This window comes from Pongo pygmaeus, chromosome 8 (genome assembly GCF_028885625.2).
Source record: "Pongo pygmaeus isolate AG05252 chromosome 8, NHGRI_mPonPyg2-v2.0_pri, whole genome shotgun sequence".
Lineage (NCBI taxonomy): Eukaryota > Metazoa > Chordata > Mammalia > Primates > Hominidae > Pongo > Pongo pygmaeus.
In genome coordinates, this window is record NC_072381.2 from 120,709,442 (window position 1) to 120,736,643 (window position 27,202).

The following is a 27,202-nucleotide window of genomic DNA, read 5'->3' on the forward strand; positions in this document are numbered from 1 at the left end:
TTTTGTATCTTGAGACTTGATTGATAATCAGCTGAAGTTGATTATCAGTGTAAGTAGTTTTTGGGCTGAGATGATGGGGTTTTCTAAACTTAAAATCATGTCATCTGCAAACAAAGAAAACTTGACTTCTTCTCTTCCTGTTTGAATACCCTTTATTTCTTTCTCTTGCCTGATAGCCCTTGCCAGAACTTCTAGTACCATGTTGGATAGGAGTGGTGAGAGAGGGCATTCTTGTCTTGTACTGGTTTTCAAAGCAAATGCTTCCAGCTTTTGCCCATTTAATATGATATTGCTGTGGGATTGTCGTAAGAAGCTTTCTATTATCAAGCTATGTTCCATCAATACCTAGTTTAGTGAGAGTTTTTAACATGAAAGGATGTTGAATTTTATCAAAGGCCTTTTCTGCATCTATTGAGATAATCATGTACTTTTTGGCTTTGGTTCTGTTTATGTGAGGAGTTACGTTTATTGATTTGCATATGTTGAACTAGCCTTGCATCCCAGAGATGAAGTTGACTTCTGGTGGATAAGTATTTTGATGTGCTGTTGGATTCGGTTTGCCAGTATTTTATTGAGGATTTTCACATTGATGTTCATCAGGGAAACGGGCCAGAATTTTCTTTTTTTGTTGTGTCTCTTCCTGGTTTTGGTATCAGGTTGATGCTGGCTTCATAAAATTAGTTAGAGAGGAGTCTTTCCCTTTCAGTTGTTTGGAATAGTTTCAGCAGGAATGGCACTAGCTCCTCTTTGTACCTCTGGTAGAATTTGGCTGTGAATCTGTCTGGTCCTGGGCTTTTTTTGGTTGGTAGGCTATTAATTACTCCCTCAATTTCAGAACTGTTATTGGTCTATTCAGGGATTCAATTTCTTCCTGGTTTAGTCTTGGGAGGATGTGTGTATGTGTCCAGAAATTTATCCATTTCTTCTAGGTTTTCTAGTTTATTTGCATAGGGGTGTTTATAGTATTCTCTGATGGTAGTCTATATTTCTGTGGGGTCAGTGGTCATATCCCCTTTATCATTTTTTTTATTGTGTCTATTTGATTCTTCTTTCTTTTCTTCTTTATTAGTCTAGCTAGCATTCTCTCTATTTTCTTAGTTTTTCAAAAAACCAGCTCCTGGATTCATTGATGTTTTGGAGGGTTTTTCATGTCTCTATCTGTTTTAGTTCTGCTCTAATCTCAGTTATTTCTTGTCCTCTGCTAGCTTTTGGATTTGTTTGCTGTTGCTTCTCTAGTTCTTTTAGTTGTGATGTTAAGGTATCAATTTGAGATCTTTCCAGCCTTCTCATGTGGGCATTTAGTGCTATAAATTTTTCTCTGAACACTCCTTTAGCTGTGTCCCAGAGATTCTGGTGTTTTGTCTCTTTGTTCTCATTGTTTTCAAAGAACTTCTTCTTTTGTGCGTTAATTTCGTTATTTACCCAAGAGTCATTCAGGAGCAGGTTGTTCAATTTCCATGTAAGTGTGTGGTTTTGAGTGAATTTCTTAATCCTGAGTTCTAATTTGATTGCCCTGTTGTCTGAGAGACTTTGTAATGATTTCAATTCTTTTCCATTTGCTGAGGAGTGTTTTACTTCCAATTATGTGGTCAATTTTAGAATAAGTGCTGTGTGGCACTGAGAAGAATGTATATTCTGTTGATTTGGGTTGGAGAGTTTTCTAGATGTCTATTAGGTCCACTTGATCCAGAGCTGAGTTCAAGTCCTGAATATCCTTGTTAATTTTTTGTCTTGATCTGTCTAATATTGACAGTGGGGTGTTAAAGTGTCCCACTATTATTGTGTGGGAGTCTAAGTCTCTTTGTAGGTCTCTACAAACTTGTTTTATGAATCTGGATGCTCTTGTATTGGGTGCATATATATTTAGAATAGTTAACTCTTCTTGTTGAATTGTTCTCTTTACCATTATGTAATGCCTTTTTTTTGTCTTTTTTGATCTTTGCTGATTTAAAGTCTGTTTGTCAGAGACTAGTATTGCATCCCCTGCTTTTTTTTTTTTTTTAACTTTCCATTTGCTTGGTAAATTTTCCTCCATCTCTTTATTTTGAGCCTATGTGTGTCTTTGCCTATGAGATGGGTCTCCTGAATACAGCACACTGATTGGTCTTTACTCTTTATCCAGTTTGCAAGTCTGTGTCTTTTAATTGGGGGATTTAGCCCATTTACATTTAAGGTTAATACTGTTATGTGTGAATTTGATCCTGTCATCATGATGCTATCTGGTTATTTTGCACACTAGTTGATGCAGTTTCTTCATAGTGTCATTGATCTTTATATCTCGGTGTGTTTTTGTAGTGGTTGGTACCACCTTTTCCATTCCATATTTACTGCTTCTTTTAGGATCTCTTGCAAGGCAGGCCTGGTGGTAACAAAATCCCTTAGCATTTGCTTGTCTGGAAAATATTTTATTTCTCCTTCTCTTATTAAGCTTAGTTTGGCTGGATATGAAATTCTGGATTGAAAATTATTTTCTTTAAGAATGCTGAATATTGGTCCCTAGTCTCCTCTGGCTTGTAGGGTTTCTGCTGAGAGGTCCACTATTAAGTCTATGGGCTTCCCTTTGTAGGTGACCTGGTCTTTTTGTCTGGCTGCCATTCACATTTTTGCCTTCATTTCGCCCTTAGAGAATCTGATGGTTATGTGTCTTTGGTTGATCTTCTCATGGAGTGTCTTAGTGGTGTTCTCTGTATTTCCTGAATTTGAATATTGGCCTGCCTTCCTAGGTTGGGGAAGTTCTCCTGGATAATATTCTGAAGTGTATTTTCCAGCTTGTTTTCATTCTCCCTGTCTACTTCAGGTACTCCAATCAATTGCAGGTTTGGTTTCTTTATGAGGTCCCATATTTCTTGGAAGCTTTGTTTCTTTTCATTCTTTTTTTCTGTAGTCTTGTCTGCATGCCTTATTTCAGCAAGGTGGTCTTCAAACTCTTTTATTTTTTCTTCCGCTTCATCACTTCGGCTATTGATACTTGTGTTTGCTTCATGAAGTTCTTGTGCTGTTTTTTTTTCAGCTCCATCAGATATTTATGTTTCTCTCTAAACTGGTTATTCTAGTTAGCAGCTCCTCTAACCTTTTATCAAGGTTCTTAGCTTCCTTTAGCTCAGCGTAGTTTTTTATTACCTGCCTTCTGAAGCCTACTTCTGTGAATTTGTCCATCTCATTGTCTGTCCAGTTCTGCACCCTTGCTGGAGAGATGTTGTGATCATTTGGAGGAGAGTAGGCACTTTGGCCTTTTGGGTTTTTGTCATTTTTGTTGTTGTTGTTGATTCTTTCTCATCTTCTTGAGTTCGTCTAATTTTGAGTTTGAGTTTCAGTTTGTCTGTTTTCTTTGAGGCTGTTTACCCTTGGATAGGGTTTTTTTGTGGGGCCTTTTTTTGTTGTTGTTGCTTTCTGTTTGTTTTTCTTTCAATGATCAGGTCCCTCTTATGTAGGACTGCTGTGGTTTGCTGGGGGTTCACTTCAGCCCCTATTCATCTGCTTCACTCCTACATCCGGAGATATCACTCAAGGAGACTGGAGAACAGCACAGATGGGTTCCTGTGCCTTTTTCTGGGATCTCTGACCTTGAGGGTCAGCAAGTCTGTGTCTTTTAAGTGGGGAGTTTAATTTGTTTACCTTAAAAGTTACTATTTGATATGTGAGGGCTTATTTATGGCACTTTGTTAATTGATTTATGGTTGTTTTATATATCCTTTGCTCATTTCTCTCTTATTGTTTATCATTGTGGTTTTTTAGTATTCTGTAGTGGTAGCATTTGAGTCCTTTCTCTTTCTTATTTGTGTCCTTGCTTCATCAGGGAGTTTTATACTTTCATTTGTTTTTATGATGGCAAATATTGTCCTTTCACTTCCTGAAGCATCTGTTTCAGGACTTGCTAGTGGTAATGAATTCCCTGTTTTTGCTTGTCTGAACATAGCTATCATAATACTGAAGGGGGAAAGCTGAAAGCTTTTTTTTTTTTTTAAGAACTGGAACAACACAGGGATGCCCACTTGCACCACTCTTGTTTAACATAGTACTGAAAGTCTTCAGACAGAGCAATTAGGCAAAAGCAAGAAATTAAATGGATCTAAATTGGAAAGAAGGGAGTCAAATTGTACCTGTTTGCAGGTTACATAATCTTATATGTAGAAAAGCATAAAGATTCTATCAAGAAACTGTTAGTACTGACAAATGAATTCAGTAAAGTTACAGAATGCCTAATCAACACACAAAAATCAGTAGCATTTTCATACATGAACAATGACTAGGAGAAAAGGAAATCAAGAAGGTAATACCATTTACAGTAGCTACAAATAATTAAAATACTTAGGAATAAATTTAACCAAGGAGATGAAAGACCTAGAAACCTTTAACATATACATTTTAACTTGTTAAAATATTTTTCAGATTTGTATTACTACCGGTGACATATAATAATGTTATTCATATAGGTCTATTCTTTTTCTTCATTTTTGTCTTATTTTTGCTACTACATCTATATATGTTGTGGACCCAACAGTACTTTATTAAAATGATTACTTTATATAATTTTATATCTTTTAAAGAATTTGAGTGATGAAAGGAGGGCAAGTATATATTTATAGCTTTTATTATATTAATCTTTTTACCATTTCTGGTTTTCTTTATTTGTTCCCATGGCTCCAAACCATCAGGTATCGTGTCTTTAGCCCAATACAGGTTTTCTTGACTCACTTATTTTGTGCTTTTATTGGCAAACATGTTACATTTTTATGGTTATAGGACAAATAATACCATTATATACATATATTTAAAAATAATTCCTTAAAAATATCAGGTAATAGAAAAAAGGAAAATAAATATGCATTTCCTATTTTTATTATTACACAATAATTACCAGTACTGTTTCTTCTTTTTGCATGGAGTTGAACTACCGTCTGGGTCACTTGCTTTCCTTGAACAACTTCCTTTAGTATTTCTTGTATGGCTGGCCTTCTAGCATCTAATTCTCCTAATTTTTTAATATTTAGGAATGTCATTATTTCTCTAATTTTTTTAAAGGTAGCTTTGCTTGATAGAGGATTCTTAGTTAGCATTGTTCTTTTGAGTATATATTATTATACTGCTTACTGGCCTCTATTATTTCTGATTTAAAATCAGTTGTTAATCTTATTGGGCTTTTTTGCAAGTGAGAAATGATTTTGTCTCTTTCTTCTTTCAAGATTTTGTCCTTGTTGTTGCTTTCATCATTTTAATTATAATGGGTCTTTTTGTGGATCTCTTTGTGTTTGTCCTATTTAGAGTGTTTTAGGTTTCTTGGATGTGTAAGTTAATGTTTTTCATCAAATTTGAGTTTTCAGAAACGATGTTTTCAAATAATTTTTATTTTCTTTTCTTTCTCCCTCCTCTCTTTCCAGTGTTTCTATTATTCATGTGATGGTAAAATTAATGATATCCCATATGTTTTTCCAAGCTCTGCTTACTTTTCTCCATTCCTAGTTCTCTCTGTATTTTAGATTACATAATCTGTCAGTCTATCTTTAAGCTTGCTGATTATTTCTCTACCAGTTCAGATCTTCTGTTGAATTCTTCTAGTGTATGTTATTGTACGTTTCTACTTCATTTGTTTTTTCTTAAAAATTTTTATTTCTTTGTTGATATTCTCTATTTGATGAGACATTGTCATCATACCCTTCTTCTTCAGGCATGATTTCTCCCTCCACTCCCTTCCCCTCCCCTCCCCTCCCCTCCCCTTCCCTTCCCATTTATTTGTTGAGACAGAGTTTCACTCTTGTTGCCTAGGCTGGAGTGCAATGGCGGGATCTCAGCTCACTGCAACCTCCGCCTCCTGGGTTCAAGCAATTCTCCTGCCTCAGCCTCCTGAGTAGCTGGGATTACAGGCACGTGCCACCACACCTGACTAATTTTGTATTTTTAGTAGAGATAGATTTTCGCTGTGTTGGCCAGGCTGTCCTTCAACTCCTGACCTCAGGTGATCTGCCCACCTTGGCCTCCCAAAGTGCTGGAATTACAGGCATGAGCCACCGTGCCTGGCCCCTTATTTTTTATATCTTTAATTATTTTTGAATATTTTTATCTCTTTTTTTTTTTTTTCTGAGACAGAGTCTCACTCTGTTGCCCAGGCTGGAGTGCAGTGGCACGATCTCGGCTCACCGCAAGCTCCGCATCCTGGGTTCACGCCATTCTCCTGCCTCAGCTTCCCAAGTAGCTGGAACTACAGGTGCCCGCCACCACGCCTGGCTAATTTTTTGTATTTTTAATAGAGACAGGGTTTCACCATGTTAGCCAGGATGGTCTCGATCTCCTGACCTCGTGATCTGCCCGCCTCAGCCTCCCAAAGTGCTGGGATTACAGGTGTGAGCCACCGCACCCAACCTATTTTTATCTTTTATGTGTCTTCTTTGTTTAAATCAACTCTCTCTCTTTTTTTAATATCCCGGTTTTTATGGTGTTTTTGAATTTTTTATTTTGAGATTTAATTTAGAATTTTTTTTTCTCTTCCATGTCAGGGTTTGGCAAACCAAGGTCGGTAGGCCAAATCTGGTCTGCTGCAGATTTACGTAAAGGATGTTTTATCAAAGTAAAACTCTACCCAGTTATTTGTGTATTATGTTTGTTTGCTTTTGCACTACAGTTGCAGAAAGGAATAGTTGTGATAGAGACTGGCCTGCAAAGCATAAAATGCTATCTAGTCTTTTATGTAAAAAAAGTTTTACCAATTCCTTTCTTGTAGTATATTTGTATGACCTGGGTTGTGGATGTATCTACAAGGGCCATTTACATCTGCTTTTACAATATCTGTGGGGTTTTTTTTTGTTTTCAGAGCAGGTTTGTATTAATATTTTACTTGGTGGTTTGTTCACCAAATGTATGATGTGAGTTTAAGATTACCATATAAGCCTGACATATCCTTTAAGTTCTCACAAGTGATGTTTTTCTTTCATAAACATATCCCAGGGGACTTGAAATTCTTTTCTGCTTTTTGTAGAGCTTGTGATGTGTTTTAATACCTTTTTCATACATAGTGTCTCCAGTTGATAGGATCACTTTATGAACATGGTTCAGTTTAGCTTGCTTCCTTTAGGATGCCAAAAATTATATCCTCTTGTTCTGCTGGATTTTGGAACCCATGCCTCCTAGTTCTTATTCGTCTATTCTACATATAGTAAAATTTGGTCGCTAGCTCAAACTTAGCTTTACTATTCTTATTTTGAATCTGTGCTTCATTTCTAGCATCTGATAATTCCCATTTCTTTTAAAGTGGTATATGTATTGAAAAAATGCTTTGGGTAAATTTTTGTCTTAAATTTCTGTGTATATTTTTAAAATTTATTAAGATTGTCACAAAGATATTTTTAAATGTTGCGCATCTGTTGCAGAGTAACTATTTTTCAAAACTATGTACTTATTTGCACATCAAATGCTGAGTTGTCATTATATTTTATTTTGATTTTTTTCTGTTTGTGTGTCCATAAATGAGGAGCCATCTGGAGTGGTTTTAAAATTTAGAGAAAATAGAATGGATGACTTCTCTTTAGTTTTATTTATATTCCATAGCTACTGAGATATTAGATGAGATTAGAACCTTTCAAGCAACAATGTAACCTCAACACTCTTATGTGCAAGCTTACATTACCTGTCGATCTAACACTCTTTTGGTAGTGGGGAATAGAACATAACCATAGGCTTACTAATATATCATTTTCTTGTTGTTATTTGATACAGCCATTATGCCTGGGTCCCTTTTTCTATAATATACTTTCTCCTTTGCCATTGCTACCATAGTAGTTATAAGGTGTGACAATTACCAGACTTTTTTCACCAGATATTTTTTCTGCAGTTAGGTCTAAAGTATACTGGCTTTCTGCATCATATGTAGACCATGTCAGGCTTCCTTGATTTATACTTTCCACCAGATGGATGAAGGAATACCAGTGATATGCTTCTTGACTGCCCTGTGACTAACCTTTGTTTTCAGAATTTTTCTTACTCAGGAAAGGAGGGTTGAGTGGCATTTTGCTAGGGAACCTCTTTTATCATCAAGAGGTATTATAGATTAATACCTTCTAGTTTTGTTCATGTAGGTCACCATAATGCCTATCATTGCTGGTACATTTACTTATTATTTTACTGTTAATCTGTGAGGGAGATGTTAGATATGAGTGCTAAATTTAGCTGTCTTATTCAGATGTTAAAACATTTTTTTTAAATGATTCTTCCAAATGGCCAGAAATTTCATGAAGTTGTTACAGTAACCCATTTCTTACTTTAAGTCTTCTGGTAAGTCTTTACATGTAGTGGGCACTCAATAAATTTTGTTTTTACCTGAGTGAATTAATTAGTGGTGTCGCAGAGTAAATTTTCTATGAAACAATACCTTAAGCTTTTAAGGATAGTGTTATAAAATTAAAGTTTTTAATAACATTATTGTAAAGATAATATTAATTTATTATAGACAATTGGTAATACAGAAAAATCTCACTATAGTAAGATACCCATCAGCTTTTCCATAAGCATATTTATACATTTCATCACAAAATTGTCATTATGTTAAATTGAAACAAAATATGCACATGTTTCACGGGGTTCAATGCGATGTTTTAATACAGGTATACGTTGTATAGTGGTCGAATCATGGTAATTAACATATCTATTACCTTAAACATTTATAATGTCTTTGTTGTGAGAACATTCAGAATCCTCTCTTGTAGCTATTTGAAATGCATTATTGTTAGCTATAATCACCTTACTACTGTTCTTGTACTCTATTGCATAGTAGGTATTCCTCCTATGTGTAACATTGTATGCATTAACCAACATGTCCCTATCTCCCCCTCCTCCTATTCTCTCCAGTTTCTTGTAATCATCATTATACTCTTAATGTCTCTGAGATCTTTTTTTTAAAGAAACCATATATGACTGAGATCATGTGGTGATTGTCTTTCTGTGCCTGGCTTATTTCACTTAAGAAAATGTCATCTAAACTCATCCATGTTGTCCCAAATGATGGGATTTTATTTTTTTATGGAGCTTTTTCATGGCTGAAGAATATTTCATTGTGTGTGTGTGTGTGTGTGTGTGTGTGTGTATTTATTTATTTATTTATTCACACTTTATCCATTCATCTGTGTTTAGTATTTAGGTTGATCCTATATTTTGGCTATTGTGTGTAGTGCTGCAATATATTAATACATTGAGGTGCTGATGTCTCTTCATCATACTGATTTTATTTCCTTTGGATATACACCCAGTAGTGGGATTGCTGGATCATATAGTATTATATTTTTATTTTTTTGAGAAACCTCCAACTGTTTTTGATGTACCAATTTATATTCCCATAGAAAATGTATAGAGTTCCCCTTTCTCCACATACATGCCAGCATTTGTTTTTTTCACTGTCAATTTTATAATTTACCCATGGCTGTTTAGGAGCATGTTCTTTAATTTCTATCTATTTGTACAGTGTTTGAAGTTCCTTCTCTTTTCTTCTAGTTTTATTTCATTATGGTCAGAAAAGATACTTCATATGATTTTGATATATTTACTTCATTAAGACTTTTTTCCTAACATATTAGCTAACCTGAAGAATGTTGCATACGCATTTGAGAAGAATGTGAATTCTGCAGCTTTTGGATGGAATATTTTGTATATGTGAAGTCATTTTTGTCTTAAATTCAGTTTATGTCCAGTGTTTCCTTATTTATTTTCTGTCTTGATGATCGGTCGATTGCTGAGAGTTGGGTGTTAACATTCCCCTACTATCGTTTTGCTTTCTATACCTCCCTTTGGATCTATTAATGTTTGCTTTCTATATTAAGTTACTCCAATGTGCATTCCATATAAATTCTCAATTGTTCTATCCTCTTGTATTGATCCCTTTATCAGTAAGTATTGACCTCATTTATCTCTTTGTATAGTTTTTGACTTGAAGTCTATTTTGTCTAATAGAAGTATAGTTAATCCTGCTTACTTTTCCATTTGCATGCAATATGTTTTGCATCTCATTACTTGAAGTCTATGCACATTCTTAAAGGTGAATTGAATCTTTTGTTGGCAGTATGTAGTTGGGTCTTGTTTCTTTATTCATTGACTCACTGTTGTCTTTTATTTGGAGAATTTAAGCCCTTTACATTCAAGGTAATTATTGGAAGGTAAGGATTTTGTACTGCCATATTGCTACTTGTTTTCTAGTTGTTTTGTAGAACATTTCTTTCTTTCTTCTTCTCTTACTGCCTCCCTTTGTGTTAAGTGATTTTCTCTAGCAATATGATTTGATTTCTTGCTTTTTATTTTTAGTGTATATATTGTAGGCTTTTGGTTTTTGCTTACCTTGAGCCTAACAAAAAACATCTTATCATTTTAAAAGGCTATTTTGTATTGATAAGTTAATTTTGGTCAGAAAAAAAGGAAAAACCCACTCTATTCTTTAACTTCATTACTCTTCTACATTTTGCATTTTTGATGTCATAATTTACATCTTATATTGCTTATCCCTTAACCAAATCATTTTAGTTGTTATTATTTTTATTTGCTTTGTTTTTTAACCTTCCTAATAAGGATATAATTGTTTCTTGACCCATGATTACCATATTAGAGTATTCTGAATTTGTTTAGATACTTGTTTTTACCTGTCACTTTTATAGTTTTGAACGTTTTTTTGTTACACATTAGGATTATTATTTTTTCTTTTAGTTCGAACAACTCCTTTCAGTATTTTTTTGTAATGTAGTTCTGGTTGCAAAGGTTTTCTTCAGCTTTTGTTTATCTGGGAATGTCTTTAGTCTTTATTTCTAATGAATAAGTTTGCTCTATACAGTATTCTTGGCAGGCAGTTTTGTTGTCTTTGAATATGTCATTCCGCTCTCTCCTGGCCTGTGGGGTTTCTCCTGGTAACTCTCCTGTCAGGCATATTGGAATTCCTTTATGTGTTATTTGCTTTTTTTTTTTTTTTCTCATGCTGCTTTCAGTGTTCTCTGTCTTTGACTTTTGAGAGAGTGGTTATATATGTCTTAGGGTTATCTTATTTGGATTGAATCTGTTTTGTTACCTTTCACCTTTCTGTACTTGAATATTTATATCTTTCTTCAGGTTGGGACATTTTCTGTTATTATTTTTTTAAATAAGCTTTCTTCCCCATTTTCATTTTTTATTCTTTTTTGAACACTAATGATACACAGATTTACTCTTTTGACACTGTTTCATAGAACCTCGGTGTTTTTTTCATTGCTTATCTTTTTTCTTCTCTGAGTGTGTATTTTCCAATAGCTTGTTTTTGAAATCAGTGATTCTTCTGCTTTGTAATTCTGCTATTGATGTACTTTATTGCATTTTTTTTTTTGATGGAGTCTTGCTCTGTTGCCCAGGCTGTAGTGCAGTGGTGCGATCTCGGCTCACTGCAACCTCTGCCTCCTGGATTCAAGCCATTCTCCTACCTCAGCCTCCCAAGTAGCTGGGACTACAGGCGCCTGCCACCACGCCTGGCTAATTTTTTTGTATTTTTAGTAGAGATGGGGTTTCACCATGTTAGCCAGGATCATCTCAATCTCCTGACCTTGTGATCTGCCCGCCTCGGCCTCCCACAGTGCTGGGATTACAGGCTTGTAGCCTGCATTTTTCATTTCATTTATTAATATTTTTAGCTCCTGGATTACTGTTTGATTTTTTAAAATTATTTCAATTTGTTTGTTGAATTTCTCTAACAAATTCCTCATTTGTTCCTCTGTGTTGTATTGACATTGCTGATTTTTCTTAAAACAGCTATATTTTAATTCTTTAATTGCCTATGATTTATGTGCATATGTTTAGGATTAGTAATTGGCACCTTGTTTTGGGCATTTCATGAGGCCATCTTTTCCAAGCTAATCTTATTTCTTCTTTACATGTGTCTCTGTATGTTTATTGACGAACTAGGTATTTTTTTCCAGTCTTTGCAGTCTGGATTTGTTTGTGACTGTTCTATTTCGGTGGGCTTGTTGACATATTCTGAGCATACTGACTCTTGTATTTCATTTTAGTGCTAGAAGGTGCCCTGAGCCCAGCTTTGACATGATTGTCTAATGCAGGATCCAAACTCATTGTGATCATGGGAGATCCACATTGGGTGCCCAGGCCACGTAAGAGATCAGGGTCAGACCCTCACGTGTGAAGGATTGTAGACCATCCATCTGACATTGTGGCACTCATAAACATTCTCTGTGGTGTGGCATCCTCTCTGCCAGGGATGGTAAGCCACTGCCAAGTTCTCTGTGCTGCCTGTTACCAGCCCTACTCTTTCTTTTTTCCATAAGTGGCCTCAGGTGGTTCAGCCCCATTGTACTTGTGGTGCTCTTCATGGGCTGATGCAGAAGCAAATCTCCCATAAAGGGATTCAGGATGGTAGAGAAGCATAATGCCTACCTCCAGCTTCCTCTTTTGAGTGTAGAATCCCTGAGTCCTGGAGGCCTTTCTGCATATAGTACTCTAAGGGCTTGGGGATGGGTATTGTGGTTACAGAAAACTGATTCTCTTACCATCCAGCCATACTTTTACTAGTCTGTAGTCTGGAGAGGCTTCACAGCCTTACTTGTGCATTCAGGTTTTTTTTTAGCCCTCATGAAGGCAATTGTGTGTGTGGGTGGTTGTTCAAATTGATGTTTCTTCATGGGTATAATTGTTGGAGAAACCTATTTTGCTGTTTGCTCTGCTTCCTTGAGTTTAACATTGCGATCTTTCTAAATATAATGCTCTGTATTAATTGCTTCTCTTAATTTGTCATGAACATTATTCCTTGCTATTAAATTTTCTAATTGTTTCATAATGTAATATGGAGTTTAAAAACATATTATAATTTTTCTCAATTTCATAAAGAGGATGATGACCATTTTTTCATAATTGCATATTCTTTCTATAATGCGTTACAATAGAGTTGCACCTCTAAGAATTTCTGTTAAGTATATGGTTTTACTCTTTTGTTTGTCTGTTTCTTCACATGCTAATTCGTTTTGATGATCCCATGCTAGCCTCTTGGGAATTCCTCTCACTTTCAGATTTTCTGAATATAAGAGGCAGTTTTACATGCTATTTAATATCTGGTTTTTTTTTACATTCAGTGTTCCATATACGTATTTGTTTCTGTCGTTGATTAGCTGTGTGACTTTGTGTAGTTGCTTAACCCAGATTTCCCCATCTTAGAATCAGTCCTGACCACAGCAACTTCCACATAGCATTGTTTTGAAGATTAAATAATAAAATTCATGTGTACAATTTGGTCCTCTGTCTGGCCAAGGCATGGTGTTTACAGTGTTTAAAAATTGATGCTTATGTACACTTACCAATCAGAACAGATACCAACTACAAACAATTGGCATCAGCAGAATATTGGCTTTCCTCATGGAGTGAGAGAGAGCTCAGTTAAATGCTATTTGCTATCATAGTTGTAATAAGTAAAAATAATCATGAGGGTGACAATTAAGATGATTTTTGGCCAAGCAGTTACCAGACTAAGTTAATATTATGTCCCAAATAGGCACAAAGAGCATAACCTTTCATATATGAACTTTATTCTGAAATTTTTGTATTCTGCTGTAATATTAACATCGAAACATGGAAGTCTCAGTTACACAGATATAGAAACAATCTCATACTTTATATTTCATTCTGTTTAGTTCAAACTTAAATAGACTTTCAGTTAAATCTTGAAGTTTTTCTTACCTAAAGAAGATACACATTTATGCAAATTAATTCAAAAGTACTTTTTTTTTTTTTTTTGAGATGGAGTCTTGCTCTGTTGCCCAGGCTAGAGTGCAGTGGCATGATCTCGGCTCACTGCAACATCTGTCTCCCAGGTTCAAGCGAATTCTCCTGCCTCAGCCTCCCGAGTAGCTAAGATTACAGGCATGCACCACCATGCCCAGCTAATTTTTTTGTATTTTTAGTAGAGACGGGGTTTCACCAAGTTGGCCAGGCTGGTCTCGAACTCCTGACCTCAAGTGATCTGCCCACCTCGGCCTCCCAAAGTGCTGGAATTACAGGCGTGAGCCACCACGCCTGGCTCAAAAGTACTATTTTTATTAATTTTACTATTAGTTTACTTTATTCTAGTTAGAATCTATTGCCACACAATTTTCTATATTGATTGATTCTTTATTATTATGTGTTAATATAATTAAGATGAATTTTAGCATTCTTTATCAAAGTTATAGTATTTAGCCTTGTGTTTATATAACTTAACAGACATACTATTCTTATGAATTTTTAAGGATTATGCTAAAGATTTTTCCCTCTTTAGCTATAACTTTTATGTTCCAGTTCATCTTTAACCATGGCATTGTAAAGAGGTTAAGGTAAAATTTCAACACATGATTTATGGTACACACTGTCTTGCACAAAACTTTGGGCTATATGTGTTATTAATTTTTAAACAAAACTTGGAAGATGCTCTTTGGACATTTTTACAATCCAGCTTTTTAGGATACATTCTTTGTTTTGATAGCTATTATACTTGATATTATGTTAGATATTTGTAATACTTTTTACTGTTTCCTTTAGCTTGCCAGTGTAATGGACATAGCACTTGCATCAATAATAATGTGTGCGAACAGTGTAAAAATCTCACCACAGGAAAGCAGTGTCAAGATTGTATGCCAGGTTATTATGGAGATCCAACCAATGGAGGACAGTGCACAGGTAAGTTTCTTTTAAGCAAATTTTAGTGTATTTTTACTAAAGGAAAAGATAATTAAGAAAGCAGCGCCTGTTATGGAGAATATATATTACTACAGAAAATTTTTTACTCAGTTTTAATATGTTTTCTAAAGTAATACGTATTAGAAACTGTGAACTATAAAAATTCTGTAATATGCTTGATTTAAAAATATTCCTTTTTCTTATTTCAAAATGAATGCATGTTTCTTATTGTAATTTATCAAATACAGATTAAATAGAAGAAAAAATAACCTACTGTCTCACTATTCAAAAATAATCATTGCTGATAGTTTTTTTTAATAAGTACTAATTTATTGTTTTGACTTCAGAAATAATAATTAAAAGTTAAATGTGTTTAACTTAGATCAGGTAAGATTTTTATTGCACAGGGTGGCAGTATAGGATAGTATTTAGGAGAGTATGGGTTTGGAACCAGTTCTGGGCTGAAATCCCAACTCTGTCACTGTTCAAATGTATGACCTTGGTTCATTAACCTCTCAGTGTCTTATTTTTCCCATATGTAAAATGGAGATGATAATAATTCACTGAGTTGTTTTAAAGGTCAAATGAGATTATATGTAATATAGGCCTTAGGAATTGAAGCACATAAAAAAGAGCATTATAAATGCTATCCATAATCATCACATTCTAGTTTACTAAATCCTGCTTTCCTCCATCTTCCTCTCTATTCTGCCACTTCTTTCTCCTACTTTGTAAATAATATTTGGCCTTTAAATATAATTTCCTTTTAAAGTAGAATTTAATAGAAATCCTTCATTATCTCTAGATCGGAACTTTTCTTTTAAATTTTTAATCTACCGTCTCTAAATGGAGTTTGCCTGCATAGCACCCACAGAAATATGTTTTTGGCTGTGAAGATGTGAGGAATTGGAGGGAGTGGAGTCTGACTCTGGTTGGATAATTTTTTTTTAACACTAGCTGCATATTAGAACCAGCTGGAAAGCTTTTAAAAATATGGATGTCTGGGCCACTTTCTAAAACAGTTAAATCATTATCTGGGTTGTGGTTGTAGGATGATTCTTAGGTAATTGTTCTTTTTAAATGTTTCCCAAGTGACTAATATGCACTCAGAGTTGAGACATATGGGGAATGATGAACTGATTCAACCTTTGAGTCAACAAAATTGTGCAGCTAATACAGTTGTACCTTGGTATCCATGTGGATTAATTCCAAGACCTTTCCTGTGTACCAACATCTGCAGATGGTGAAGTCCCTTATATAGTGGTGTAGTATTTGCATATAACTGATGCATATCCTCCTGTGTACTTCAAATCATCTTTAGTTGTAATTCCTAATACAATGCCTACATTTCACTTCATTCACATGGATTCAAAGTATACTTGGTGCATGGCAAATATAAATTTTGCATTTTGGAATTTGGGGAATTTTTTTCTGAATATTTTTGATCTGCTGTTGGTTGAGTTCACGGATGTGGAACCCATCAGTAAGGAGGGCCTACTGTAGTATGTTGGGTGACAAATAAAGATAGGTGAATGGAAGTTTTGTGTTATGCAGTGCTCTGATCCATTTGAAGCTCTAATACAGATGCATTGGCTCACATTTAGCATTTTTTATATCCTAGGCACTGTACTAATAGCTTTATTGTCATTATTTTATATTAGCTTTACAAAACTGTATGGTATTACTTTGATCCTCATTTTACATGTGGACACAAATATTTAATGCACAAAGAAGTTATCTAAAATACCCAAGATCATATTGCTAGTTAGAGCAAGAAAATGTCTCATTCCTAAACCTCGCTCTTAACTGTTAATGCAGGAGTTATGTTAATATGGACCAGGAAGATCCAGTTGTTCTCACCTAAAAGCCACAGCTTAGTGCTCTGTCCAGTGGATACATAAGGTGCAGTAATTATGGGCCAAGTGGAATCCACAAAATTTAGAGTCTACATACTAGACTACATACTAGAGTCATAGTGTTTTTTAATTTTATGTTTCTAAAAAGACCAAGGTTTTCAAGACAAGCTCTTTCTAAAGTGTTTTAGTACCGAATTTTCCGTGGCCATACATTTTATTGGAGAAAGTGCATGTTTCAGATAGGTTATGTGTGTTAATGTATTGATTGCATAATTTGAAGAAAAAATATACTATGAGATGTTTTCATTCACATTACAATTTGTGTGTCTCTGTAAACTGTCATGTATTTAATATAAAATTGTGGTATGTTTTATTTTACTTTTATGAAAATTATTTTAGATATATTTTCCAACATATTTTCTTTTTTTTTTTTTTTTTTTTTTTTTTAATCAAAGCAGAAACTGTTTATTTTTAGAAAGGACAACAAATAGTACAAATAAAGCCCATGGCAGACTGATGCTTCCCATACAGTAATGCTATTTAGATGTACAGAGTATCAACATCTTTGACATTAAGTAAGAAAGATAATCATTGCTTTAACTAAATAAGTCTTCAGTGAAATCTACGGCAATTTAGAGCTATTTCTTGTCACAAATTATTTAGGGGCATAGTTTGTCCAAATGGAACTTGTGTTTCTTCCAACTATTTTCATGTTACTTCTCAAAAACAGATTGTTGAATGGATTTACTCATTAACAGAAGTCTCAATAGGCCAACTCCAGAAAATAACAAATAGAGAGAGAAAAAATGGAAGAGTAAATTGAGTTTGAATTTTTAATGCTATGCATATCAAACTTAGGAGTAGTTAACCATATGCCAAAAAATCTGTGGTTTCTTGATAACATTAATGAAGTCACACTCAAATAACATTATCTCATTAAAATTATCACTTAAGCCTTTTTTCTTTTTTTTTTCATTTATCTTTTTTTTTTTTAATGGTGAAGACATTCAAAAACCTCTTATCTAGCTATTTTGTAATTTACTAAATCTTACTGTAAACTATTGTGGGGTGGGGGGAGGGGGGAGGGATAGCATTGGGAGATATACCTAATGCTAGATGACGAGTTGGTGGGTGCAGCGCACCAGCATGGCACATGTATACATATGTAACTTACCTGCACATTGTGCACATGTACCATAGAGCCTAAAGTATAATAATAATAATAATAATAAAAAGAAAAATAAAAAAATAAAAAAAATAAAAAATAAATAAAAATAAAAATAAATAAATAAAAATAAAGAATGAAGAAGGAATGAGTTCTGGTGTTCTATTTTCCAACATATTTTAATGTCCATATGTAATTAGTTCATTCTGTAATTGACTTAATATATTAGTGTTGGCATTTATATAATGCTTCTAACCATAACTCCAATTCTTGAGAATGACTTTTTAGCAAAGTGAAACCCACATAACAGACACTTAACTATGTACAGTGTTGTGCAACTATCTGATTTTTTTTCTTTTTTTTTTTTAGACAGAGTCTCGCTATGTTGCCCAGGCTGGAGTGCAGTGGTGTGATCTTGGCTCACTGCAACCTCTGCATCCTGGGTTCAAGCAATTCTCCTGCCTCAGCCTCCCAAGTAACTGGGACTACAGGGGCCCGCCACCACGCCTGGCTATTTTTTTTTTTTTTTTTTTGTATTTTTAATAGAGACGGAGTTTCACTATGTTGGCCAGGATGGTCTTAAAACTCCTAACCTCATGATCTGTCCGCCTCAGCCTCCCAAAGTGCTGTGGTTACAGGCGTGAGCCACCATGCCCGGGCATTTTTTAAAGTTTTTAATTAAAAAGAATTCAATTTTTAATTTTGTGGGTACATAGTAGGTGTATATATTTATGGAGTACATGAAATGTCTTGATACAGGCATGCAATGTGAAATAATCACTTCATGGAGAATAGGGTAACCATATGCTCAAGCATTTATCCTTTGTGTTACAAACAATCTAATTACACTCTTTAAGTTATTTCAAGTTATTTTAAAATGTACAATTAAGTTACTATTGACTATAGTCCCCTTATTGTGCTATCAAATAGTAGGTCTTCTTCATTCTTCCTATTTTTTTGTACCCCTTAACTATACCCCCTGCCCTCCAGCCCTCTAAATATTGTTTTTGTACCCATTAATCATCCCTACCTTCTCCCCAGCACCCCATTACCCTTCCCAGACTCTGGTAACCATCCTTTTACTCTCTATGTTCATGAATTGAATTGTTTTGATTTTTAGATTCCGCAAATAAGTGAGAACATGCGATGTTTGTCTTTCTGTGCCTGTCTTATTTCACTTAACATAGTGATCTCCAGTTCTATCCATGTTGTTGCAAATGACAAGATCTCATTCTTTTTTATGGGTGAATGCCATAAAAATATATATACCACATTTTCTTTATCCACTCATCTGTTAATACAGCAGTCCCCAACATTTTTGGCATCAGGGAGTAGTTTTGGGGAAGACAATTTTTCCACGGATGGGATGGTGGTGGGGTATAGTTTGTGGATGAAACTATTCTGCCTCAGATCATCAGGCATTAGTTAGATTCTCATAAGGAGTGTGCAGTCTAGATTCCTCACATGTGCAGTTCACAATAGGGTTTGAGCTCCTATGAGAATCTAATGCCACCACAGATCTGACAGGAGGCAGAGCTCTGGCCTTAATGCTTTTTCACCTGCTGATCACCTTCTGCTGTGCAGCTGGTTCCTAACAGGAAATAGACCGGTACCAGTCCATACCCAGGGGCTGGGGACCCCTGTGTTAATGGACACTTAGGTTGCTTCCAGATTTTATCTGTTGTAAACATTGTTGCAACATAGGAGTGCAGGTATCTCTTTGATATACCAATGTCCTATTTTTAAGGTTTATATCCAGCCATGGACTTGCTGGATCATATGGTTGCTCAATTTTTAGTTTTTTGAGGAACCTTCAAACTTTTCTCTATAGTGCTTGTACTAATTTACATTCTCACCAACTGTGTACAAGGGTTCTGGTTTCTCCACATCCTCACAGACATTTGTTATTGCCTGTCTTTGGATATAAGCCATTTTAACTGGGGTGATATCTCATTACAGTTCTGATTTGTGTTTCTCTGATGATCCATGATTTTGAGCACCTTTGCACATGCCTGTTTGTCATTTGTATGTCTTCTTTTGAGAAATATCTCTTCAAATATTTTGCCCACTTTTTGACTGGATTATTAGATTTTTTTCTGTGGCATTGTTTCAGCTCCTTATATATTTGGGTTACTAATCCTTTGTTAGATGGGTAGTTTGCAAATATTCTCTCCCATTCTGTGGGTTTTCTCTTCACTTTGTTGATTGTATCCTTTGCTGTGCAGAAGCTGTTTAACTTGTTGTAATCCCATTTGTCCATTTTTGCTTTAGTTGCCTGTGCTTACAGGGTATTGTCTAAGAAATTTTGGCCCAGACCAATGTCCTGGAGATTTTTCCCCAATGTTTTGTTCTGGTAGTTTCATAGTTTGAGGTCTTAGATTTAAGTCTTTATACCATATGCTTTTTATATATGGCAAAAGATAGCTGTAGTTTCATTCTTCTGCATATGGATCTCCAGTTTTCCCAGCACCATTTATTGAAGAATCTGTCTTTTCCCCAGTATATGTTCTGGTCACCTTTGTTGAAAATGAATTCACTGTAGCTGTGCCGATTTGTTTCTGAGTTCTCTGTTCTGTTCCATTGGACTGTGTGTCTGTTTTTATGCCAGTATTATGCTGCTTTGGTTACTATAGCTCCTTAGTATAACTTGAAGTCAGGTAATGTCATTCCTTCAGTTCTTTTTGCTTTGGATAGCTTTGGCTATTCTGGGTCTTTTGTGTTTCCATATATATTTTAATTTTTTTTTTCTGTTTCTGTGACAAATGTTATTATGAGAGGGATTGCACTGTATCTGTAGACTGCCTTGGGTAATATGGACATTTTAACAATATTGATTCTTCCAATCCATGAATTGATTCTTCCAGTGCATTTTTGGTGTCCTCTTCAATTTCTTTAATTAGTGTTTTATAGTTTTCATTATAGAGATCTTTTGCTTCTTTGGTTAATTCCCAGGTATTTAATTTTATGTGTGGCTATTATAAATGGGATTACTTTCTTAATTTCTTTTTTATATTATTCACTATTGGCATATAGAAATGCTACTGATTTTTGTATGTTGATTTTGTATCCTTCAATTTTACTGAATTTATCAGTTCTAAGATTTTTATGGAGTCTTTAGGTTTTTCCAAATATAAGATCATATTATCTGGAAACAAGGATAATTTGGCTTCCTCCTTTCCTATTTGAATGCCCTTTATATCTTCCTTTTTTCTTATTGCTCTAGCTAGGACATTCAGGACTATGTTCAATAACAGTGGTGAAAGTGGGCATCCTTATTGTGTTCCAGATTTTAGAAAAAAGCCTCTCAATTTTTCCCCCTTCAGTATGATACTAGCTGTGGGTCTGTCATATATGGCTTTTATTAGGTTGAGTTATGTTCCTTCAATCCCCAATTTTTTGAGGGTTTTTATCATGAAGAGATGTTGGATTTTATCAAATGCATTTTCACTGTCAATTGAAATGATTAGATCATTTTTATCCTTCATTCTGTTGATATGATGCATCACATGGACTAACTTGCATATGTTGAACCATTCTTGCATTCCAGGGGGATAAATCCCACTTGATTATGAATGATCTTTCTGATGTATTGTTGAATTTTGTTTGCTAGTATTTTGCACCAACATTCACTAGAGATATTGGCCTGTGGTTTTTTTTGTTTGTTTGTTTGTTTGTTTTTGACATGGAGTCTCACTCTGTTGCCCAGGCTGGAGTGCAGTGGCACGATCTCAGCTCATTGCAGCCTCCACCTCCCGGGTTCAAGTGATTCTCCTGCCTCAGCCTCCGAGTAGCTGGGCACGTGCCAACATGCCCGGTTAATTTTTTGGATTTTTAGTAGAGATGGGGTTTCACCGTGTTAGCCAGGATGGTCTAGATCTCCTGACCTTGGGATCTGACTGCCTTGGCCTCCCAAATTGCTGGGATTACAGGCGTGAGCCACCACACCCGGCTAGTTTTCTTTCTTTTTTTGTGTGTGTGTGTGTGTGTGTCTTTGTCTGGTTTTAATATCAGGGTAATATTGGCCTTGTAGAATGAGTTTGGAAGTATTTCCTCCTCCTGTATTTTTCAGAATAGTTTGAGTAGGATTGGTATTAGTTCTGCTTTAAATGTTTGGTAGAATTCAGCTGTGAAGCCATCAGACCCCAGGCTTTTCTTTATTGGGAGACTTTTTATTATACCTTCAATAATATTACTTGTTATTGGTCTGTTCAGGTTTTGGATTTCTTCCTAGTTCAATCTCGGTAGGTTGTATCTCTGTAGGAATCTTTTACTTCTTCTAGATGTTCCAATTTATTGGCATGTAGTTGTTCATAGTAGCCACTAGTGATCCTTTGAATTTTTGCAGTATCCTTTGAAATGTCTCCTTTTCCTTTCTGATTGAATTTTTGTGTGTGTGTCTTCTCTGGCTAAAGGTTTTTCTATTTTGTTTAACCTTTCAAAAATCAACCTTTTGTTTCATCAGTCTTTTTTTATTGTTTTCTTCATTTCAATTTTATTATTTCTGCTTTGATCTTTCTTATTTTCTTCTGCTAATTTTGGTTTTGGTTTGCTCTTCCTTTTCTAGTTCTTTAAGATGCATCATTAGATTATTTGAAGCTTTTCCTCTTTTTTTGATGTAGGCACTTATAGCTAGATACTTCCCTCTTAGTATTGCTTTGCTGTATCTTATAGGTTTTAGTATGTTGTGTTTCTATTATCATGTTTCAAGAAAATTTTCAGTTTCCTTCTTACTTTCTTCATTGACCCTCTGGTCATTCAGGAGCATATTGTTTAATTTCCATGTATTTGTAAATTCCTCTTCTTATTAATTTCTAGTTTTATTCCATTGTGGTCAGAGATGATGCTTTATATTATTTCAGTTTTTTAAAAATGTTTTACAACTTGTTTTGTGACCTAACATATGGTCTATACTTGAGAATGATCCATGTGGTGAAGAAAATAATGTGTATTCTGCAGCTGTTGGATGAAATTTTCTGTAAATATCTGATAGATCTATTTGGTCTGTAGTGCAGATTAAGTCCCATGTTTCTTTGCTGATTTTCTTCGAAGAAAGATCTGTTCATAGCTGAAAGTGCAGTGTTGAAATCTCCAGCTATTACTTTATTGGGGCCTCTCTCTCTGTTTACCTCTAATAATAATATTTGCTTTATATATCTGGGTGCTTCATTGTTGGGTGTATACATATGTTTAAAATTGTTATATCTTCTTGCTGAATTGACCGCTCTATCATTATATAGTGACCTTCTTTGTCTATTCTTTTGTTTTTCGTCTTGAAATCTATTTTGTTTGATGTAAGTATAGCTACTCCTATTCTTTTTTGGTTTCCATTTGCATGGAATATCTTTTTCCATTCCTTTATTCATAGCCTACATGTGTCTTTATTTGTAAAATATGTTTATTGTAGGCAACAGTTATTGAGTATTTTTTTTCCATCCATTCAGCCACTCTCTTTTGATTGAAGAGTTTAGTCTATTTACATTGAAAGCTATTATTGATAAGTAAGGACTTACTTCTGCCATTTTATTATTTGTTTTCTGGTTGTTTTGTGTTCTTCTCTTCCTTCTTTCTTTCTGTCTTCCTTTAGTGAAGGTGATATGATTTAGTTTCTTGGTTTTTATTTCTTGTGTATCCATTGCATGTTTTTTGTTTTGAGGTTACCACGAGACTTGTAAATAGTACGTTATAACCCATTATTTAAGCTGATAACAACTTGACACTTTTTGTGTTCCTCTTTTCCTTCTTTCTTTCCCTCCTGTCTTCCTTTAGTGAAGGTCATTTTTTTTCCTGGTGATATGATATAGTTTTTTTTTAAATTAATTAATTTATTATTATTATACTTTAGGTTTTAGGGTACATGTGCGCAATGTGCAGGTTAGTTACATATGTATACATGTGCCATGCTGGTGTGCTGGACCCACTAACTCGTCATCTAGCATTAGGTATATCTCCCAATGCTATCCCTGCCCCCTCCCCTCACCCCACAACAGTCCCCAGAATGTGATGTTCCCCTTCCTGTGTCCATGTGTTCTCGTTGTTCAATTCACACCTATGAGTGAGAATATGCGGTGTTTGGTTTTTTGTTCTTGCGATAGTTTACTAAGAATGATGATTTCCAATTTCATCCATGTCCCTACAAAGGACAGGAACTCATCATCTTTTATGGCTGCATAGTATTCCATGGTGTATATGTGCCACATTTTCTTAATCCAGTCTATCATTGTTGGACATTTGGGTTGGTTCCAAGTCTTTGCTATTGTGAATAATGCCTCAATAAACATACGTGTGCATGTGTCTTTATAGCAGCATGACTTATAGTCCTTTGGGTATATACCCAGTAATGGGATTGCTGGGTCAAATGGTATTTCTAGTTCTAGATCCCTGAGGAATCGCCACACTGACTTCCACAATGGTTGAACTAGTTTACAGTCCCACCAACAGTGTAAAAGTGTTCCTATTTCTCCACATCCTCTCCAGCACCTGTTGTTTCCTGACTTTTTAATGATGGCCATTCTAACTGGTGTGAGATGGTATCTCATTGTGGTTTTGATTTGCATTTCTCTGATGGACAGTGATGGTGAGCATTTTTTCATGTGTGTTTTGGCTGCATAAACGTCTTCTTTTGAGAAGTGTCTGTTCATGTCCTTCGCCCACTTTTTGATGGGGTTGTTTGGTTTTTTCTTGTAAATTTGTTGGAATTCATTGTAGATTCTGGATATTAGCCCTTTGTCAGATGAGTAGGTTGCGAAAATTTTCTCCCATTTTGTAGGTTGCCTGTTCACTCTGATGGTAGTTTCTTTTGCTGTGCAGAAGCTCTTTAGTTTAATGAGATCCCATTTGTCAATTTTGGCTTTTGTTGCCATTGCTTTTGGTGTTTTAGACATGAAGTCCTTGCCCATGCCTATGTCCTGAATGGTAATGCCTAGGTTTTCTTCCATGGTTTTTATGGTTTTAGGTCTAACATTTAAGTCTTTAATGTATCTTGAATTGATTTTTGTATAAGGTGTAAGGAAGGGATCCAGTTTCAGCTTTCTACATATGGCTAGCCAGTTTTCCCAGCACCATTTATTAAATAGGGAATGCTTTCCCCATTTCTTGTTTTTGTCAGGTTTGTCAAAGATCAGACAGTTGTAGATATGTGGTGTTATTTCTGACGGCTCTGTTCTGTTCCATTGATCTGTATCTCTGTTTTGGTACCAGTACCATGCTGTTTGGTTACTGTAGCCTTGTAGTATAGTTTGAAGTCAGGTAGCGTGATGCCTCCGGCTCTGTTCTTTTGGCTTAGGATTGACTTGGCGATGCGGGCTCTTGTTTGGTTCCATATGAACTTTAAAGTAGTTTTTTCCAATTCTGTGAAGAAAGTCATTGGTAGCTTGATGGGGATGGCATTGAATCTGTAAATTACCTTGGGCAGTATGGCTATTTTCACGATATTGATTCTTCCTACCCATGAGCATGGAATGTTCTTCCATTTGTTTGTATCCTCTTTTATTTCCTTGAGCAGTGGTTTGTAGTTCTCCTTGAAGAGGTCCTTCACGTCCCTTGTAAGTTGGATTCCTAGGTATTTTATTCTCTTTGAAGCAATTGTGAATGGGAGTTCACTCATGATTTGGCTCTCTGTTTGTCTGTTGTTGGTGTATAAGAATGCTTGTGATTTTTGTACATTGATTTTGTATCCTGAGACTTTGCTGAAGTTGCTTATCAGTTTAAGGAGATTTTGGGCTGAGACAATGGGGTTTTCTAGATATACAATCATGTCATCTGCAAACAGGGACAATTTGACTTCCTCTTTTCCTAATTGAATACCCTTTATTTCCTTCTCCTGCCTAATTGCCCTCGCCAGAACTTCCAACACTATGTTGAATAGGAGTGGTGAGAGAGGGCATCCTGTCTTGTGCCAGTTTTCAAAGGGAATGCTTCCAGTTTTTGCCCATTCAGTATGATATTGGCTGTGGGTTTGTCATAGATAGCTCTTATTATTTTGAGATACGTCCCATCAATACCTAAATTATTGAGAGTTTTTAGCATGAAGAGTTGTTGAATTTTGTCAAAGGCCTTTTCTGCATCTATTGAGATAATCATGTGGTTTCTGTCTTTGGTTCTGTTTATATGCTGGATTACATTTATTGATTTGCATATGTTGAACCAGCCTTGCATCCCAGGGATGAAGCCCACTTGATCATGGTGGATAAGCTTTTAGATGTGCTGCTGGATTCGGTTTGCCAGTATTTTATTGAGGATTTTCGCATCAATGTTCATCAAGGATATTGGTCTAAAATTCTCTTTTTTGGTTGTGTCCCTGCCCGGCTTTGGTATAAGGATGATGCTGGCGTCATAAAATGAGTTAGGGAGGATTCCCTCTTTTTCTATTGATTGGAATAGTTTCAGAAGTAACGGTACCAGTTCTTCCTTGTACCTCCGGTAGAATTCGGCTGTGAATCCATCTGGTCCTGGACTCTTTTTGGTTGGTAATCTATTGATTAATGCCACAATTTCAGCTCCTGTTATTGGTCTATTCAGAGATTCAGCTTCTTCCTGGTTTAGTCTTGGGAGAGTGTATGTGTCGAGGAATTTATCCATTCATTCTAGATTTTCTAGTTTATTTGCGTAGAGGTGTTTGTAGTATTCTCTGATGGTAGTTTGTATTTCTGTGGGATCGGTGGTGATACCCCTTTATCATTTTTTATTGCATCTATTTGATTCTTCTCTCTTTTTCTCTTTATTAGTCTTGCTAGCGGTCTATCAATTTTGTTGATCCTTTCAAAAAACCAGCTCCTGGATTCATTAATTTTTTGAAGGGTTTTTTGTGTCTCTATTTCCTTCAGTTCTGCTCTGATTTTAGTTATTTCTTGCCTTCTGCTAGCTTTTAAATGTGTTTGCTCTTGCTTTTCTAGTTCTTTTAATTGTGATGTTAGGGTGTGAATTTTGGATCTTTCCTGCTTTCTCTTGTGGGCATTTAGTGCTATAAATTTCCTGATACACACTGCTTTGAATGCATCCCAGAGATTCTGGTATGTTGTGTCTTGGTTCTCAGTGGTTTCAAAGAACATCTTTATTTCTGCCTTCATTTCGTTATGTACCCAGTAGTCATTCAGGAGCAGGTTGTTCAGTTTCCATATAGTTGAGCGGTTTTGAGTGAGATTCTTAATCCTGAGTTCTAGCTTGATTGCACTGTGATCTGAGAGATAGTTTGTTATAATTTCTGTTCTTTTACATTTGTTGAGGAGAGCTTTACTTCCAAGTATGTGGTCAATTCTGGAATAGGTGTGGTGTGGTGCGGTGCTGAAAAAAATGTATATTCTGTTGATTTGGGGTGGAGAGTTCTGTAGATGTCTATTAGGTCTGCTTGGTGCAGAGCTGAGTTCAATTCCTGGGTATCCTTGTTGACTTTCTGTCTCGTTGATCTGTCTAATGTTGACAGTGGGGTGTTAAAGTCTCCCATTATTACTGTGTGGGAGTCTAAGTCTCTTTGTAGGTCACTCAGGACTTGCTTTATGAATCTGGGTGCTCCTGTATTGGGTGCATATATATTTAGGAT

At 35.4% G+C, this 27,202-nt stretch overlaps 1 protein-coding gene across 3 annotated transcripts in view; it reads left to right on the forward strand.

Moving 5' to 3' along the window:
• ATRNL1 (attractin like 1) overlaps positions 1-27,202 on the forward strand; it is an 839,395-nt gene that overhangs the window by 223,434 nt on the left and 588,759 nt on the right. For 2 of the 3 annotated variants that reach the window (XM_054503866.2, XM_063670303.1), the window contains one exon: positions 14,509-14,646. The exons of the other annotated variant lie outside the window; for it this stretch is intronic. In XM_054503866.2, the coding sequence (XP_054359841.1) occupies positions 14,509-14,646 (138 nt within the window). The remainder of the gene's footprint in view (positions 1-14,508; positions 14,647-27,202) is intronic. 3 annotated transcript variants of the gene reach the window in all.